The 20,503-nt window shown below is 36.9% G+C and overlaps 1 protein-coding gene across 6 annotated transcripts in view; it reads right to left on the bottom strand.

Annotated features, from left to right (window-relative positions):
* Positions 1 to 20,503, bottom strand: part of LOC105490297 (intraflagellar transport 88) — a 123,444-nt gene that overhangs the window by 81,682 nt on the left and 21,259 nt on the right. For 2 of the 6 annotated variants that reach the window (XM_071081676.1, XM_071081677.1), the window contains exons 4-12: positions 16,437 to 16,493; positions 15,288 to 15,341; positions 14,631 to 14,694; positions 13,609 to 13,678; positions 9,233 to 9,323; positions 8,041 to 8,145; positions 6,711 to 6,813; positions 5,879 to 5,993; positions 3,113 to 3,341 (exon numbers count right to left, since the gene is read on the bottom strand). In XM_071081676.1, coding sequence (XP_070937777.1) covers positions 3,113 to 3,341; positions 5,879 to 5,993; positions 6,711 to 6,813; positions 8,041 to 8,145; positions 9,233 to 9,323; positions 13,609 to 13,678; positions 14,631 to 14,694; positions 15,288 to 15,341; positions 16,437 to 16,493 — 888 coding nt within the window. Of the gene's footprint in view, positions 1 to 3,112; positions 3,342 to 5,878; positions 5,994 to 6,710; positions 6,814 to 8,040; positions 8,146 to 9,232; positions 9,324 to 11,265; positions 11,729 to 13,608; positions 13,679 to 14,630; positions 14,695 to 15,287; positions 15,342 to 16,436; positions 16,494 to 20,503 lie in introns of those variants that run through there. The other 4 variants (XM_071081679.1, XM_071081678.1, XM_071081680.1 and 1 more) reach the window with 4 other exon arrangements.

Here is a 20,503-nt window from a genome sequence, read left to right as displayed (position 1 = left end):
GGGGCATGCCATGATGCCTGGCTAACTTTTGCATTTTTTGTAGAGATGGGGTTTCACCATTTTGCCCAGGCTGGTCTTCAATTCCTGGGCTCAAGCGATCTGCTCACCTCAGCCTTTCAAAGGATTGGGATTACAGGCATAAGCTACCATGTCCAGCCAAGAACTTGAATTTCCAATAAGCCTCCCCACTAATTAGTTTTAAAAAATAGAGAGTAAATTAATCCTTCTATTTTCCCTTATGTAAATTAGAACTTTCTTTATTCATATTTCTGATTACCAATCACATTCCCCATTGAACTCATCTAGAGTCTAAGAAGCTGATAAAAGGATCAGGATGGAAAGATTAGGACCAAGTACACAGAAGCTGTGGTTGTTAGTACAAATATGTAATACTTTAATTCTAAACCCAAATATAAATGCTTCAATCATCAATTGCTTAGTATGATCCATATCTCTACTCCCCATTAAAAACACAGATGATTTCTACAACATACATTTTTTCTCAATATGAAAACAATATATAACAATTAACATTTGCCCAGCACCTAACTGTCTTCCACGTGCTCCATGGTTTGTTTGGTTAGTTTTGTTTTGAGACAGTCTTGCTCTGTTGCCCAGACTGGAACACTGTGGCACAATCATGGGTCACTGCAGCCTCAACTTGAGCCTAGCTCAAGCCATCTTCCCACTCAGCTTCTCGAGTAGGTGGGACTATAGACATGCGCCACCATGCCTGGCTAGTTTTTTATTTTTTTATTTGTTATTTTACTTTTGAGACAAGGTCTCATACTGTCATCCAGGCTGGAGGACAGTGTTGTGATCACAACCCTTGACCTCCCTGGGCTTAGATGATCCTCCCACCTCAGCCTCCAGAGTAGCTGGGACTACAGGTGCACACCACCATGGCTGGCTAATTTTTTATTTTTTTGAGACAAGGTCTTACTCTGTCACCCAAGCTAGTGTGCAGGGGTGTGATCACGGCTCACTGCAGCCTTGACCTCCTCAGGCTCAGGTGATCCTCCCACCTCAGCCTCCCAAGTAGCTGGGACTACAGGAGTGCAACATCAAGCTCGGCTAATTTTCATATTTTTTTGTAGAGTTTCGACATGTTGCACAGGCTGGTCTTGAACTCCCAGGCCCAAGCAATCCTCCCACCTCGGCCTCCTAAAGTGCTGGGATTACAGGTATGCGCCACTGTGCCCAGCCGCCAGCTACTATTTTAAGCATTTCACATGCATTACTCATTTAATCCTCACCTATAATCCTCACCCTAACCCTATAAGATAGGTTATAATAGTTAGTCCCATTACATATATAAAAGAACTGAGGCACAGGGAGAGTAAGAGCTGAGTAGTAGAGCCAAGGCATCTGGCTTCAGAGCCTATACTCTTTAGCCACTTGCTACACTACCCTTATAATCTTTTTTTTTTTTTTTTTTGAGATGGAGTTTTGCTCTTGTCACCCAGGCTGGAGTGAATGGTGCAATCTTGGCTCCTGCAACCTCCACCTCCCAGGCTCAAGTGATTCTCCTGCCTCAGCCTCCCAAGTAACTGGGATTACAGGCACCCGCTACCATGCCCACCAGCTAATATAATCTATTAAGAAAATCTATTAAAAGTTCAACTCTGTGAAATTGAAAATATATCATTTTTATCTAAAAATAGAGGCAATTTCATGTGGTTTTACTTAATATAAACTAATATATAGTATGCCAATATTTTATTTGTAAAAATCTGGAAAACATTTTAAAACCTTTTACAATCTTATAGCTCAGAAGCTACTGTTTCTATACTGGTCTGGATGCTTCTAGTTGATGGTCATGTATAGGTGTGCATGTCTGTATGTTCCCACTTAACACTATACAGTATTTCCCTAGGTGTTTGAAAATAGTTGTGCAAGTCTGTATGTTCCCACTTAACACTATACAGTATTCCCCTAGGTGTTTGAAAATAGTTGTGCATGTCTGTATGTTCCCACTTAACACTATACAGTATTCCCCTAGGTGTTTGAAAATAGGTGTGCGTGTCTATATGTTCCCACTTAACACTATACAATATTTCCCTAGGTGTTTGAAAATAGGTGTGCGTGTCTGTATGTTCCCACTTAACACTATACAATATTTCCCTAGGTGTTTGAAAATACGACTTTTGGTAGTTGCATTATGTTCCACTCTATGACTAAGGATAAGGAATTTATTTCACTTTTTTTTTTTCAAGACAGAGTCTTGCTTTGTCACCCAGGCTGGAGTGCAGTGGCACAATCTCGGCTCACTGCAACCTCCACCTCCCAAGTTCAAGCAATTCTCCTGCCTCAGCCTCCCAAGTAGCTGAGATTACAGACTCCCGCCACCACATCCAGCTAATTTTTATATTTTCAGTAGAGACAGGGTTTCGCCATGTTGGTCAGGCTGGTCTCGAACTACTGACCTCACAATCTGTCCGCCACAGCCTCCCAAAATGCTGGGATTACAGGCATGAACCACCACGCCCGGCCTTCACTCTTGATATATTTAGTACACGGTTGAGGTTCCCTCTGCTCCACAATGGCTCTTAATAGATGAAATAAGGATTTGGAGGTTTCTTGGTCAAGATACTACTCTTGGCCGGGCTCACACCTATAATCCCAGCACTTTGGGAAGTGAAGGCAGGTGGATCACATGAAGCCAGGAGTTCGAGACCAGCCTGGACAACATGACAAAACCCCTTCTCTACTAAAAATAAAAAACTTAGCCAGGCATGGTGGCACATGCCTATAATCCCAGCTACTCAGGAGGCCGAGGCATGAGAATTGCCGGAGCCTGGGAGGCAGAGATTGCAGTGAACTGAGATGACACCACTGCACTCCAGCTTAATGAATGACATGGAATCTTCTTTTTTAATGATTTTTTTAACTAAAATTGTGCAGTCTGTTTTAACCATAATCTCTACCCCATTTCAATAGAGTCTCATTCTCAACCCAATTTAAATAACAAATGAAATACATCAATAATAAAACACATTGGTACAGGCCTGGGAGAAACCCAAGAAGTCATCTATTCTGGCTTTCTCATTCTGAAAACAGAAAAGCACAGATAACTGGAAAGTGGCTACAGAAATGTCTTTTTCCTACTCACACTTGGTGAAATATATTTATCTTCATCAATTTCTAATGGAACAGCAATCAACTTTTGGAATGCTTTCTTCATTTTTTCTCGGTCTCCAACCGCAAAATAACAGATAGTGAGGTTGTAGCCTGCCTTCAGATTTGGTGCCATGCTCATTATGTGCTCATATGAATTAATAGCATCCGAATACTGACCAGCCTGAATAAATGTAACTCCGATGTTCTGCATTATTTTAATCCTAAAAGAAAAATACATGGATTTGCTTTAAAATTCTTAACTCTTTAGTGTGGCGTTCAAGCCATTCCACAGAGTTAACTCTTTAGTGTGGCATTCAAGCCGTTCCACAGAAGAAAAATACATGGATTCACTTTACAATTCTTAACTCTTTAGTGTGGCATTCAAGCCGTTCCACAGAGTTAACTCTTTAGTGTGACGCTCAAGCCGTTCCACAGAAGAAAAATACATGGATTCGCTTTACAATTCTTAACTCTTTAGTGTGGCATTCAAGCCGTTCCACAGAGTTAACTCTTTAGTGTGGCATTCAAGCCGTTCCACAGAAGAAAAATACATGGATTCGCTTTACAATTCTTAACTCTTTAGTGTGGCATTCAAGCCGTTCCACAGAGTTAACTCTTTAGTGTGACATTCAAGCCGTTCCACAGAGTTAACTCTTTAGTGTGACGCTCAAGCCGTTCCACAAAGAGTTTTCTTTTTTCCTCTCCCACTTTACTATTTTGTTTTGTTAAAGCGTTACTGATAAAAGCTTTATAAACATACCATAAAATTCACTCATTTTAAGTATATGATTCAATAATTATTGCTGTATTTATATAGTTGTGGAACTATAACCACATCCCTATTTTAATTTGTTTCCATTACCCTAAAAATAAAACCTGTGCTCATTAACAGTCATTCCCCATTCTCATCCCCAGCCCTAGGTAACCATTAGTCTTTTTTTTTTTTTTAAGACAGGGTCTCCCTGTGTCACTCAGGCTGGAATGCAGTGGCATGATCTCTGCTCACTGAAACCTCCGAATCCTGGGTTCAAGCAATTCTCCCGCCTCAGCCTCCTGAGTAGCTGGGATTACAGGCACCCGCCACCACATTCTGCTAATTTTTGTATTTTTAGTAGAGACAGGGTTTCATCATATTGGTCAGGCTGGTCTGGAACTCCCTACCTCAGGTGATTCGCCCAACTCGGCTTCCCAAAGTGCTGGGATTATAGGCATGAGGCACCGTGCCCGGCCTATTAGTCTATTTTCTGTCTCTCTGTCTCTTCTAGACATTGTATATAAATGGAGTCATACAATTTGTGATATTTTGTCTTGCTTCTTTTACTTGGCATAATTTTTTGAGATTCTTCCATTTCGTAGCATGTATCAATACTTGATTCCCTTTTTTGTCAAACAGCATTTCATCGTATGAATACATACCGTATTTTATTTATACATTACCTACTCGGTAGACATTTGTCTTGTTTCTACTTTTTGGCTATTATGAATAATTTTGTTATGAATGTTTGTGTAAAAGCCTTTGTGACAATCTATATTTTCATTTCTCTTGGGTATATACCTAAAAGCAGAATTGTGGGTCACATGGTAAATCTGTTTTCAACTTTTTTAGCTAACTGCCTATTTTCCGAAGTAGCTGTACCATTTGACATCTCCAATGAATTAGGTTTCTAATTTCTCTAAATATTCACCAAAACTTGTTATTGTTTCTTTGATTGGAGCCATTCTAACGGATGTGATCCCACCTTATTTCTAAACACTCTTCAATATAATCCCTCTATTTCAACTCAATTAGTTTATTCATAATTCTCTGATCAGATCATAAAGACTATTACTTCCTGGCCTTTTTTTCAGATGTCATCCCTTCTCTCCTCCTAAATAGTCTATACCAAGTATGCCTCCTTCATAAAGCCTTTCTTGACCATTCTTGTTCTCAATAATGATTTCTTCCACCGAATTATTATAGCACCCATTGTCTTGATTATTGATTATGAAGCACTTAATATATGTTACTCGATACTATTTTTTTTTCTAAAACGCTCGAATTCCTGGTCTCACCTGGCTTAAAAGTACTGAAAGGGCATGGTGTTCTGTAAGTTAGATAATATTTGCTAATGATAATGAGATATTATGTAAAATTCAAAAACAAATGATCGTAAAATGTGGTATTGCAAATAAATTAACCTTCACAGAGAAACTGTACCGTGCCTAGGGGAAATTATGATCAGTAAATATCCTGGAAACTTCCTATGTCCCCACAGTTATCTCTAGACCATAAGAGAACTTGCTGTTTCTCCTCCTGAATACTGTAAGAATAGAAAATATCCCAGCTTCCCCCTCTTCTAAGACTGAGAAGTACTCCTTTTCTCTCACTATTTCATTCTCAAGCTACAGCAAGAACGTAAGGGGGGCTTAATTTCTAGCCTTGTATTGATATGTTTGATACGTTCTGGAGGACTGCTATTATGATTTTGTGTCCGTATTAAGTTATATCAGGGTAGTAACGGCCTTCAGGGTTAACCCCTTTATTGGTCACTTAGCTTAGTTTTATTTCATATGATCACATGCAATGCTTTAACCTTTAACTTGCCATTATAAAAATGTGTACAAGTAGTAAGAAGGGAATAGATCAAAATACTACACATATAAATCTCACATATAAACACTTCAAAATGTTCAACCCACAGAAAACAGGTCAGAAGAGTTATCTTGTTTTAGAAAAACACTTACATTTTACAATTATTATCTATTGTTATAAACTTACCTCATTTGCTTATTGACACTTGGAACTTGGTCTAATGCCATTCGGTAGAATTTAATGGCTTTGGAATAATTTCTTTGCTTTAAATAGATATTTCCCATATTCATTTTCAATATTCCTAATTTAAAAAAATTTAATGAATGTATAATATTCTCATTTTTCCACTCTTTCTGATATTTTAGATGACTTTTAATTCATATTCTCTGAAGCATTTCTCAGTTATGAAGTCTTAGACATTATCTAAAATTCTAACTTTAAAACAGTTATACCTTTCAAACTTATATCCTGTGAAGAAATGAAACTTAAGACAGATAGATTCCTGAAACTATGGCTAGAAAACAACTGATTTACATTATTGTGCTTTACATTATTGTGTACTCTTCTAAGAAAATATGGAACTTCAAGACATTTAAAAGTTAGACTCAAGAATGCCACATACATTTTAATAATATTAAAGGAAATGACATTCTGATAAACATTAATACTGGTACCAAAAAATTACACAATATAAATGCTAAATATAAACTATAATCTCTTGGGGATAAATTTATATAAGGAAAAGCACATTCTATGAGGATGCCATGGCTCATTCTACTTGTGATAACAGGATACATTTGTTTGTTTAATATTAGGCAGTATACCTCATGCTAACTATATTTCTTCATCTGTAAGGATTTTTATACAAATAGCGTGTTTAAGCAGGATACCCCTATCATAAATACTGATTTGCTGAGAGCATAGATCATTTCATTTTAAGGAAGCATATAATGAGGAGACATAAATTAATGCTATGAAATAATTACATCTACTGGAAAAACTGATTATGTACACCTACCTGCATTGCTAAACATCTTATTTTTCACTATAACTTGATATGTGTTAAGTGCTTCGGCATACATTTCATTAACTGAATACTGACTGGCCAAATTGAAAAGAACCTAAGGAAGAAAATGTTATAGAAAAGACACATAAGGACCACTTTAGGCCCCTTTCACCTGTAATCTTTCTAGAGATTAAAATTGTACAACAAAGTTAGCTACTTATATCAAGATACTCAGCCAATTATGAAATTAAGTAAACAAAAGAATTATCTTGCATTACAAATGAACACTAAGGAAGAGCTGTCCTCTAAATTTCACCTTAATTTTCTATGTATTCTATTTAATTTAGTAGTATTTGCCATCTATTAATCTCTGGAAGACCTATAAAAAATAAATATGTATCATTAATGCTGCTGGTGATCAAAGAAATAAGCAAGATCGTGAACTAAATTAAATTCTCTTTGTAAATATAAATTAAACATGTGGAAATATCTTAAACCTTAAAGTCTATCAGAAGAATTTGTATAGTAAGCTCTATATACTAAGTTACAATTTAAGTAATTAACTTACAGTAAATTATGTTCCTAAAGGTAAAAAATGATCATCATCAATTATCTCTGAAAGATTTCCTGGAATCTTAGAATATCAGCTATAAACAATAAGCATCTAACATTTCAAAATTTCAAACGCCCTTTTTTTCTATGTGTTTAGTATATGAAAACTTTACCCACTGAAAATACGCCCTTTCAAACAGAAGTGCAAACATTAAGGAGGTGTCTTTTCAGAATTAAATAAATGTTGATAGAAATTAGAGGCATTAGATTTTTTTTCCCCCACTACCCTCATAGAACATTATCTTATATGCCTAGTTTGAAGTTCTTGAAAATCACTGATCGAAAAGTCTACATTACAATCTCATCAAAATAACCACCTTGATAGAGCATAAAAATTAGTGCTCTTCAAACAGAGCCACTGGATGGTAGGTTTATAGGTACTTACTAAGTTATCAAAATATATACATATTTTTTAATAAGCAGAGACAAGGTCTCACTCTGTTGCCCAAGCTGGTCGCAAACTTCTGAGCTCAATTCTCCCACCTTCACCTCCCAAAGCGTTAGGATTACAGGCATGAGCCACTGCACCCAGCCCAAAATAACTAGTTAAATAAATAAAAGAGCTCTTTGCACACAACAAAGAGTGTTTCATGAAGCAAAGATTATTATTAATCTAATTCTGAGCACCTGAAGACCAGTAAGATTTTAAAAATAAAAGAAAAAAGACTCTGGAACCCATTAACCGTAGTCAAAATTTTATTTAAACATCGTGCTATATTTCAATACTTACTGAGTAAGTTAAATCCAAATTGATATTTTCTGGAGTTGTAACTTGTTCTCGCTGTCTCACCAGGACTCTCTCTTTTCTTCCCGCATCTTTTGCCTTTTCTAAGGCCTGAAATCAGATTTACACCTTGTAACTTCCTTTGAGTGTTCATCAACTTTTATGCATTTGAGAAATATCGGCCGGGCGCGGTGGCTCAAGCCTGTAATCCCAGTACTTTGGGAGGCCGAGACGGGCGGATCACGAGGTCAGGAGATCGAGACCATCCTGGCTGACACGGTGAAACCCCGTCTCTACTAAAAAAAAATACAAAAAACTAGCCGGGCGAGGTGGCGGGCGCCTGTAGTCCCAGCTACTCGGGAGGCTGAGGCAGGAGAATGGCGTGAACCCGGGAGGCGGAGCTTGCAGTGAGCAGAGTTCCGGCCACTGCACTCCAGCCTGGGCGACAGAGCGAGACTCCGTCTCAAAAAAAAAAAAAAAAAAAGAAATATCTACATGAAGGTTGGATGAATTCATTTTCTATCCTCAGATTCCTCAGGACACCCCTCTGGGCTCTTACCAGAAACTTCCCTTGGAAAGGGACTTTTTTTTTTTTTTTAGAATGACAAAAAAAAAAAAAGCACCAGTTCTATGAGTAATAAAAGTAGCTTTTTAAAGTGAACATTTCTTTCTAATGGTATTCATTAATCCAATAACTCATGGAAATTATATGATATGACAAAGTAATATGAACAAAGCAAATTAAAAGAAAAGATTGATATTTAAAAAGCAAAGTTGGATTCCCAAAAAGCAAACTATAATTTTTTAGTTTACTTAGGAAAAAATATTCGATAGTAGTGAGGCTTCAAGAAGAAAAGAGCCCTTGGCACTGTGTGTGGCTTCCGGTAGCTGCACCTTTCAGCAGCGTATCGCCGTCCAATCCAATAGTCCACCTGGCTGCCAAGTTAAGCGTACCAACACATTAGAATTTTTTTCCCTACTGAAAAGATCAATGTCAAAAATTACAAAATCAGCCAATTATTTTGACGTTCAAATTTATGAAACCGAATTACAATTCCTGGTTCTCAAAATAATTGCTTCTTATCCTAAGACTAGTCAATGGCAAACAAAAATATATGTCTGTACATATGGTGTATATATAAAAGCAGACATACATCTATAAATGCCTCATTATCTTGAATCTTGTTTATGAACTTACCAATTTTAAGTCTCCACAACTACTGGCAATACAGCTTTCTTCTACCAACTCATTTACTTCCTTCTCTAATTGCTTTATTTTTTCTTCTGGGCTATTAAAGACAAAAGCAGGTACAATTTAAATCATTCAACCTCTAACAATCTATACTAAAATTTATTTTATTTTATTTTACAGACAAGGTCTCATTTGGTTGCCCAGGCTGGAGTGCAGTGGCACAATCATAGCTCACTGCAGCCTGCAGTCTTGACTCCTGGGCTCAGGTGATCTCCTCCCACCTCAGCCTCTCAAGTAGCTAGGACTACAGACGCATGCCACCATACATGAATAATTTTGTTTTTGTTTTTTGTAGAGACAGAGTCTCCTCATCTTGTCCAGGGAGGCTGGTCTTAAACTCCAGGCCTCAAGCAATCCTCCCTCCTCAGCCTCCCAAAGTGCTGGGATTACAGGTTTGAGCCACGACACCCAGCCTAATTTACTTTCAACATTGAATGATGTGCATTTAAACTTTAAGAATAGGTTATATATAAGACAAATGTATACATGGTATTAAAGGCAAATGTTGCACTGTTTTTAACAACTACACCATGTAATTATTCATAACAGTAAAATAATAACAACAGTCAAGATAGGTAACATGGGCAGGCATGGTGGCTCCTGCCTGTAATCCCAGCACTTTGGGAGGCTGAGGCGGGTGGATCACTTGAGGTCAGGAGTTTGAGACCAGCCTGGCCAACATGGTGAAACCCTGTCTCTACTAAAAAATACAAAAATTAGCCGGGTGTTGTGGCAGGCACCTATAATCCCAGCTACTTGGGAGGCTGAGGTAGGAGAATATCGCTTGAACCTGGGAGGCAGAGGTTGCAGTGAGTGATATTGCACCACGGCACTCCATACTCCAGCCAGGGTGACACAGCAAGAATCTGTCTCAAAAAAAATAAATAAATAAAAATAAAGGCCGGGCGCGGTGGCTCAAGCCTGTAATCCCAGCACTTTGGGAGGCCGAGACGGGCGGATCACGAGGTCAGGAGATCGAGACCATCCTGGCTAACACGGTGAAACCCTGTCTCTACTGAAAAATACAAAAAAAAAACCTAGCCGGGCGAGGTGGCAGGCGCCTGTAGTCCCAGCTACTCGGGAGGCTGAGGCAGGAGAATGGCGTGAACCCGGGAGGCGGAGCTTGCAGTGAGCCGAGATCCGGTCACTGCACTCCAGCCTGGGCCACAGCGCAAGACTCCGTCTCAAAAAAAAAATAAAATAAAATAAAAAAATAAAAATAAAAAGACAGGCTCTTGCTATGTTGCCCAGACTGGAATGCAGTGGCTATTTACAGGCACAATCATAATGTGCTACGGCTTGAACTCTTGGGCTTAAGCGATCTTTCTGCCTCAGCCTCCTGAGTAGTTGACACTATAGGCGTGCACCACCAATAGAGAAAGTTTCTAATGAGGTGAAGAAGCATAAAAATCCTGGCTCTATTAATAGCAAATCAAGTATTTCCAAATTGGTTACCTTTCAAAATAACATTAATGTTGTTTTGCTACCACTTTCTTTTGGCAAAATACGACAATACTCTGAATACACATCAATGCCTAAGTAAAATTTTACTACAGCTATATCAGAAGAGACAGTAGTTCTCTTAATTCTCTACAAACGGACTTTATAAACGTATACAGGAATAAACTGAACAGCATAACTTTCTCTATAAAATTATATTCTTTGGGTAAACCTGGGACTAAGACTACCAAGTTTATTAGTTTAGAAAGATCTGTTCTAACTGAGCAATATGCATAATAGATGGTAGTCTTATGAAGGTTACAGGAAGTATAGAATTCTATTTTCTAGTTGTCTGAAACACTTTAATGTATGTCTTAAATGTTGCTGACAGATTTTACTATTAAATTCAAAATATCAACATAAAATTTGAAAGCTAAAAATCTGTAAGAGAACTTTATGAAGACACTGAAAGTAACTTACCCGGTCCCTATCAAATGCAAAAACTTGCAATCTATATTGAGGCACTGCTGGCTACCTACCCACACAGAGCCTACCAGCCGCCCCTCTTCTTTGCATGCAGAATCTGAGCAAGTCAAGAGAATCGCATTCTCTCTGTCCAGTGTTTGGTTCAGCCGTGAGCATGTGATGCATTCCACACTGAGAAATGAAGGCATATCTGCTTCAGGTAGAGGGCTGCTGGAAAGATCTTCTTGGCTTTTTAAGAGACCTAAGACTAGGAACGTTCTGCCTCTAGACTCCATCAGTTACACGGAGATTTCGAACTCTCAACACTCTCCTGGCAGCACAATGATCAGCAGGCGCTTGGGGAAAGCTAAGGGAACAACGAGAAGCTGGGCCAGGGGTGATGTTACTGAGCAGTTAAATTAACCACCCCAGAACTCCCTACTATGTGAGATCATAAATTTTCTTGTTAATTATGTATACGACTTTTTTTGTAATCTTTCTTTGAGACAGGGTCTTGCTGTGTTGCCCAGGCTGGGCTGCAGTGGTATGATCACAGCTCACCGCAGTCACCACCTCCTGGGCTCAAGCCATCCTTCCACCTCAGCCTTCTGAGCAGCTGGAACTACAGGTGTATGCCACCATACCCAGCTAATTTTTTAATTTTTTGTACAGACGGGGTCTCACTATATTGCCCAGGCTAGTCTTGAACTTCTGGTCTCAAGTGATCCTCTCACCTTGGCCTCCCAAAAGACTGAGATTATAGGCATGAGCCACCATGCCCCCCCTTTTTTTTTCTTTTTCTTTTTTTTAATTGAGATGGAGTCTTGCTGTGTCACCCAGGCTGGAGTGCAGGGGCGCGATCTCGGCTCACTGCAAGCTCCGCCTCCCGGGTTCACACCATTCTCCTGCCTCAGCCTCCTGAGTAGCTGGGACTACAGGCATTTGCCACCGCACCCGGCTAATTTTTTGTATTTTTATTAGAGACGGGGTTTCACCATGTTAGCCAGGATATTCTCAATCTCCTAACCTCGTGATCCCCGCCCCCCCGGCCCCGCCTCGGCCTCCCACAGTGCTAGGATTACAAGTGTAAGCCACCACACCTGGCCTCTTTTTTTTAAAAAAAAAAACAAACAAACATGTTTTCTGTTATTAGCAGCTGAAAGGACCATAAATGACAAAATATTTAAATAAAAAATGCTTTTATTAGCAAATACGCTGTCATTAATGAAGATAAAGTGATTTTCTATAGAGGTTCCTTGCTAGTCAAAAATGGAAATTATGTAATTTACACAAAAGCCTAAATATTGGGTTTAAGAATTACAATTTAAATTAAAAAAAAAAAGAAAAGAAACAAAAAAAAAGAATTACAATTTAAAAAGATATATTCTATAGAAGCAATAACAGTGTAGTGATTAATTTCTAGTTCCAGCTTGTGCTCTGGAACTAGAAAAACTGGGTTTGAATCTCAGCCTTGTCACTTATTAGCCTTAGAAAGTTAAGACAGTTGGGCTTCAGTTCCCCTCTTTATGAACTAGTGAGAGTAATAGCTCTGTTTTCATAGGGAAGGTACTTGGAAAGGTGCCTGGCACACAGCCAGGACTCAGTTAATGTTAGCTTTTATTACTATTTGTAAAATGTATACATTAAGGTTCTTAGATACCAGCAGATGTACATAATTAAATGTATATCATACCTTTTTGGCTACTGTCTAGCTGCTAGCACAAAATTAAGTTTGTTCTATAAAAAATTAAATTTTTCAATAATATGACAAATTAATTTCATGTGTTCTCTTAATGTTTTCCCTTGAAATGTCCTCTCAAAATAATCCTATCTTAAACATTTACAACCCCATTTGGCTGTCAAGAAACTCAATACTGGCCCTGATAAAAAATCAGACCATATCTTCAAGTCAAATAATATCACAATAAAATTGCACAGAATACATATGGCTATTCTTAATTTTGTTAGTTCTGGCAACTAGGGATGGTTTTTTGTTTACTACTCTGCTGACACAAACTTTCTAAGAATTACGTATTTGGGCTGGTGCGGTGGTTCACGCCTGTAAGGCCAACACTTTGGGAGGCTGAGGTCGGCAGATCATTTGAGATTGGGAGTTTGAGACCAGCCTGGTCAACATGGCAAAACCTCATCTCTACCAAAAATACAAAAATTATCTGGACATAGTCGTGGGCATCTGTAATCCCAGCTACTCAGGAGGCTGAGGCAGGAGAATCACTTGAACCTGGGAGGTGAAGTTTGCAGTGAGCCAAGATCGCATCACTGCAACTCCAGCCTGGGCAACAGAATGAGACATTATCTCAAAAAAAAAAAAAAAAAAAAAAAAATTATGTATTTGGAAAATAAAAATTAAAAATATGCAGCAACCACAACAAACAACAACATAAGGACTTACATACCTATCTTTTTTCTTGGCTTCCAAAGGGGGAGCAGGGCCCCTTGACTGACCAAGAGGGTCAAATGCAGAGCCTGAGACACAATTCAAGAGTTAATATTCTATTTGTAACCCAGTAAAATTGAAAAAAATATGAAAATATAAAACTCTGCATAAGATATTTCATTTACCTCTTTATTAAATGGTTTCAATTACCTATTTATTAAATGGACATAACATTGTATCTATATAAACATACTGGGAAATTGGTAAGATATTTAACATACGTAAAGCTATGTAAATAACACATGTATTAAACTTAAAAACAAAAATAAGATATTCTCAGCATGAACTTTCTCTTCCACAGTGATCTATCCCTATTATGAACTCTAAATTATCAGTCACATGTCTTATAACCTGGTATTGGCTTTTTAATTTTCCTTATTGGCATACTAAACATTAATTTTTGTTATAATTTTATTTTTAAATTATCATTTAACTTTCTACATATTATTTCTTTTTTTTTTTTTTTTTTTTTTTTTTTTTGAGACAGAGTCTCGCTCTGTCGCCCAGGCTGGAGTGCAGTGGCGCGATCTCGGCTCACTGCAAGCTCCGCCTCCCGGGTTCACGCCATTCTCCTGCCTCAGCCTCCCGAGTAGCTGGGACTACAGGCGCCCACAACCGCGCCCGGCTAATTTTTTGTATTTTTAGTAGAGATGGGGTTTCACCGTGGTCTCGATCTCCTGACCTTGTGATCCGCCCACCTCGGCCTCCCAAAGTGCTGGGATTACAGGCGTGAGCCACCGCGCCCGGCCTTTATTTCAATACATTTTGACAAATTACACCATGGTTTAATTACCACCCCAACAGATATGTAGAAGGTTTTCATTATCCCTTTCCTTTCTTAATGGTACCTGAAATATCGGTGCATCTTATAATCAATGGCATCATTAGATTTTATTTAAAATGGCATTAATATTTATATCACAAAATGATAAAAGATTAAAAGATCCAAAAAAGATTATTAGTAGAGATAGTGTAACAAACCTCTCAAAGCTGCTTTGGTAAAACCAGCTGCTCTCACTGCTGTCATGGGTCTAGTAACTCCATCCTTTAAAGAGAATGGGAATCATTCATTCTTAAATAAGATCTCCTATGTACAGTTCTGCACATTACACACAGCTTAATATAGACCCATTTTTAAAATGCTAACTTTTAATCACTATACATTTACTCCTTACTTCTACCTCCTCATGTATCAATCCTGTCCTCTCTCCCCTTTAGAATTTTAATTCTTGGATCTAACTGGCCTATAGTTCTAAAAAAAAAATTAATCAGCTTGTTAGCCAGCTACTCTCTTACTTTTGGTTGGTTTCTTACATGCCTATGAGAGAAACCACAGAAATTGTTGTAAATGGTAGCACAGGAAAAACGGGCCCCAGAATACACCATATAAGCAATGATCAGTTCTATGCCCACTCCCCAATGGGGATTCATTTGATACCTGAGTAAATAAATCTAAAGAGACCTTACCTTCCAAGATTTACAACAGTCTAGACTTTAGCCCACAATTTAAAGAATCTGGGTCACTATGTAAGTAATATCTTAACATTTTAAAATAACATAATAAAGTAAAAAAACTTTGGTAGTAAATTCCAAGTCACAAAAAAGGCACAAAATGAACAAGCATGCAAATAGAGATACCTGAATAGCCCCTGTCACTGGTCTTCCTATTGATGATGCCAGAGATGTCTTGGACTAGTAAACAGAAAAGTTAAGTTAAAAAGATTCCTAAAAATATCTACCTTAAATTTTTAAACCAAGTTATAGAAGTCTTCTTCATTCTACCGGCAAATAAACAAACGTAATTTATTACTTTTACCTCCTGAGGGTATAGGGTAAAACTATAAAACAGGGAGCAGCAAACTACAACACATAGCCTTTGTAAATAAAGTTTTACTGGAACATAGCAATGCCCCATTCCTTTGCACACTGCCCATGGCTGCTTTTGCTATACAAATGCAGAGCTGGATAGCAGCAACAGAGACCATATTATCTGCAAAGCCTAAAATATCTAGCCCTTCATGGAAAAAGTTTGCTCTTATTCTGAAACACCCCCAAAAATCAAATTTATGAGTAATATACACTCAGGCTAACTAATAAAAGCATGTTTCATATGACACACAGTTATACTACGTAGAAGGCTACTTTCTTCACTCATATAAAGGAACATTATGAAAGCAAGTGCCCTGGACCTCTAGGTTCTGAAGACATTTTTTTGACTAAGAAAAGCTATTCCACCTAATTTTTCCATTTTTCTCATTCCTCTGTTATTTCATATAAGCTAAAACATCCAAGTTACAGGTAATTTGGGCAAGATTAAAAAGTTTATTACTTTTATAGAGTTTGATATATCTTTCCTCCAAAGGCTTCTAATATAAGACCCAAATATACACTTCTGAAACACTTTTCTTAAATTTTATATTTGTTGATTAGTAAATGTTTCCCAATTATACACACTATTACATTTATATAAAATTTAACTTCACATAAAACATATGAATGGAATACACGAGACTTGGTTGTATCATGTAGAAAATGAAAGGAAGTCAACGAACACAGGGTTTACAAATGGAAAAAGGTACTAAAATATTTTCCAATACTTACAAATCAAAATGACTAGAATATTCAAATTTATTAATCAAACTAGACTTGGATAATGTTCGTAAGTATCCAAAATGGAAAATATATCTGGGTTATGACCTAAAATATAATAAAATTATTCAGAACTGCCTAAAGTGAACTATCGTATGAGAAAAAGCATCTTAATATTTTCAGCTTACAAAAACCTACCCCATATCCAGTAGCTATAGGTCTAGTAACTGCCGTGCTTGATATTTTAGCAGTTATCTTGGGGAGGAAAAAGAACATAGTTAACAGGATTCAGACTGAGCTATATAATAGAAAACTGGAAAAGAAATAGAAAATATAGACTCAACAATAAAGAAATATTTCTATAATACTTAGAATGATTTATTTTAAATTATCTTAAATATTAGGGAGCTCAGGTATTTTAAGTATATGGGAAGGAGACTCATTCTGGAATTCATTTTAAAAGAGAAAGTGGACTTTTGAATGATCTGAGGTGCCAGTAAGAAAGATTTGTTTTCATGCTTGCAACCATCACGAATTAAACACTTTACTGCATAATTACTACTGCTAGCCACTAGGCCAAACAGTAGACACAAGATCTGGGGTCTGAGAACTTGAGTTTGAATCTCAGCTATCCCTATAACAACTACCTTTATTTAATCTCTTTGAACCTACAGTTTCCTCATCTTTTAAATAAGAATACAAAGTATACGGATCACAAAATTGTAGTCAGAATCAAATAGGAGCACATCAGTGAAAGTATACTAAAAATGTTAGTTGTTAAGCAGAATTGTTAGAAATATTAATTAAATATCACAAACGGAGGAATTCTACTTTTGGCTATGATGAACTGGTTTTTAAAACCTTCTCACTAAGAACTATCAAAAAATATACATGGGGTCAAAATATTTTTTTTTAATGTGTGAATATATTAGAGAACCATCAAGACAGTGAAGAATTACAAGGTCTGAAAATAAAGAAGAGATGGGAAGGCTAGAGAGGTGAGCCTGCATTTAGGCCTGCTTTCCTTCTAGAGGCATCTGTTAATTCCAATGGCAAATCTGAGACACTGGGCAAAGCTTTTGAGACTCACAGCCTGAGGGGATAAATACTGGAGATGAGGGCCTGCCAATAACACAGACCTGGTAATCCTCTGGACTTTAGACTGTGATCTCAAAAGGCTGCACCCTAAGACTAAAAGGTAAATAATAGTATACTAGCCCTCATAAGGGCTGACATCCAATTCAGAATCATCTCAAACTCGACTGGATTAAGGTGATCACGGATTTCTACTGCTGCTAGTACCATAAGTAAAAGTAAATTCTCTCCAGTGAAAGATCCTCTAGCACTGTTCTATCCAATAAACTTTCTGTAGTGATGGAAAAGTTCTATAGCTGCCCTTTCTGATAAGACACCCACTGGCCACACAAGGCTGATGAACATATGAAATGTAAGCAGTACAATGAGAATTTATTTTAGTTTTAAATAATTTAAATGTAAATAGTTTCATGTGGCTATTGCCTCTCATACTGAGTAGTGCAGACACAGAGCCATAAAGTATCTCTAAAATTTTTCATTTATAATGTCTCACAATTAAAACCAACGTAGACATATAAGAGGCAAGACTACCTAACCAAAAGCCAAGATAAACAAAAGAATAGAAAGAAACTCAGAAGTGGATACATATAATGGAAATATCAGACATAGACTTTAACATAACTATGCTTAACATGATCAATGAATTAAAAGATTAGTAATATCAGCAACTGAAAATGAACTAAAAACTATAAAAAACGAGTACATAGAAATTCTAGAACTGAAAAAATAAAAATAATGTAAAATCCTGGCACTGTCCAGGCAGTAGTGAAACTATTAATTTATACTAGACTTTAAAAAGTTAAAGATGAGTATCATAATATTTAGGGAAGCACTAAAAGAATAGTCAGAGAATGTAAACTACTAAGATAACAGAAAAAGGAAATGGCATAATAAAAAACAAGCAAAAAAGAAAGCAAGTAAGGAGAGAAAATGAAATATACAAGAGCCAGGAAAAAACAAAAGCAAACAGTGACATAGCAAATGTTAAAGTAAATCAGTAACTTCATTAAATGTAAGTGGAATAAATACTTAACTAAAATAAGATTGTCAGACTATTAAAAAAACAAAAACCAATCACATGCTGCTAATAAGAATTACATTTTAAATAAATTGATATTGAAAAGTTGGAAGTAAAAAGACAGGAAAGATATACAATAAAAATGCTAGACAAAGAGCTTGTATAGCTATAACAACATATTAATATCTTACAAACAGACAAAAGGCATTACTAGAGATAGAGGCATACTTCATAACAATAAAAGGCTTAGTTACTATGAAAATATAGCAATCTAAATATCTTTGCTCCACATATATAAAGCAAAAACCTAAAAAAATACAAACCCACAACCACAGTGCAAGAATTGATCACACTTTCTCATTAAAAATAGAATCAGTAGGCCAGGCGCAGTGGCTCGCGCCTGTAATCCCAGCACTTTGGGAGACTGAGGTGGGTGGATCACCTGAGGTCAGGAATTCGAGACCAACCTGACTAACATGGTGAAACCCTGTCTTTACTAAAAATATAAAAATGAGCCAGGTGAGGTGGCTCAAGCCTGTAGTCTCAGCTACTCAGGAGGCTGAGGCACGAGAATTGCTTGAACCCAGGAAGTGGAGGTTGCAGTGGGCCAAGATCACACCACTGCACTCCAGCCTGGGAAAGAGAGTGAGACTTGGTGAAAGAAAAGAAACGAAACGAAAAGAAAAACGAAACGAAAAGAAAAAAGAAAAGAAAAGAAGGAAAGGAAAAAGAAAAAAGAAAAGAAAACAAAGACAACAACTACAGTAGGCAAACAAAAAAACAGTAAAAATATTGAACATCTGAACAAAACCATTAACACACTTTACCCAATTGACATATTACACTGTACCCATCGTGGAACATATATTCTTTAAGAATGCATTTGGGACATTAACAAATTTCAAAACATTGAAAGCATACAGATTATATTCCCTATCTAAAAATAAAACTAGAAATCAGTAACACAGAGATAACTAGAAAAATTTAATATATTCGGAAATTAAGAAATATACTTCTAAAAAACCTACAGGTCAAAGAAGAAATACCCATGGAAATTAGAAAATATTTTGAACTGAATCATATGATAATGTAATTAGAGGCAAAATATGGTAAAAAACATACATATATGTTAATTCTGTAGGAAAACAAATGCCTGAATTACAGGTGATAAGATATAAAGTTGTTAGGTGAACTTTAGACATCGAAAGGTATTTTAATTGTATACATGTTTCAGGGCTTAAACTCATGCTTGATAAGGTTGGCTCCAGGTCTTAGAAAAAACTGAAAAGGAAGCATATGGGTCTCCGCAACTTCTTCCATGAGAACAAACTGAGGGGAAGACCATTATTTTTTTAACTACTACCTAACGACTAAATCTCGTTTTTGAGTTTTGTTGTCAGCATTGGGCAGCTCCTACACTCGCTTCCCTCATTTACCTTGTACTCTTACCTGCAATGCCCTTTTCTCCTGTATCTCAAGGTCAATCTCAGTTCTACATATCCCGTAATAATCAATTCTTAATTTATCTTCTAAGCAACCTCTTCTGATTTTCCCAACTAGTGGCAAATGACCTTTCTTTGAAATTTCATAGCAATTTTTACTCTTTTATTATAATTTATTACTTCATGCCTTGTAATATCTAAGTGTGTCCATTTAATTTTCCTTCTGAAGATTGTAAGCTCCTTAGGAGCAACCTAGAATTTTGTCCTCTTTAGTGAACCTATAAGATTTTTCATATGAAAAGCGTAAAACTTTTTCCCATTTAATATAGTAAGTACGATGTGATGAAAATATCACTCAACAGAAGATTAAATGACCCACACTCTATCCCAGTTACAGACAGCTGTGAGACCTTGGCTTTTCTAGGCTTCAGTTTCCTCATCTATAAAATAAGTATCTCCAAAGTCATTTCTAAAGATCTTTGGAAGGGCCACCTGGCAAAATTATCACCTGCTATGTGATCCCTTAAAATCACTTAATTGAAGGCAAAGTTCACTGATTTACTAAGTTAGTCAATAAAGATGTATGGAACACTTAAGTAGACAAGGAAAAGAATGATGAATAAGATAATCTGCCTCTTTGAAAAGCTTACAGTCTAATCACTAGCCTAGTGGAAAGACCCAAAGCCTATGGTTTTTCTTCCCATAATGAA

The sequence above is a fragment of the Macaca nemestrina genome, chromosome 16 (genome assembly GCF_043159975.1).
Source record: "Macaca nemestrina isolate mMacNem1 chromosome 16, mMacNem.hap1, whole genome shotgun sequence".
Classification (NCBI taxonomy): Eukaryota; Metazoa; Chordata; class Mammalia; order Primates; family Cercopithecidae; genus Macaca; species Macaca nemestrina.
The sequence above is the reverse complement of the archived record's forward strand: the minus strand, read 5'-3'. Positions and strand labels throughout refer to the sequence as shown.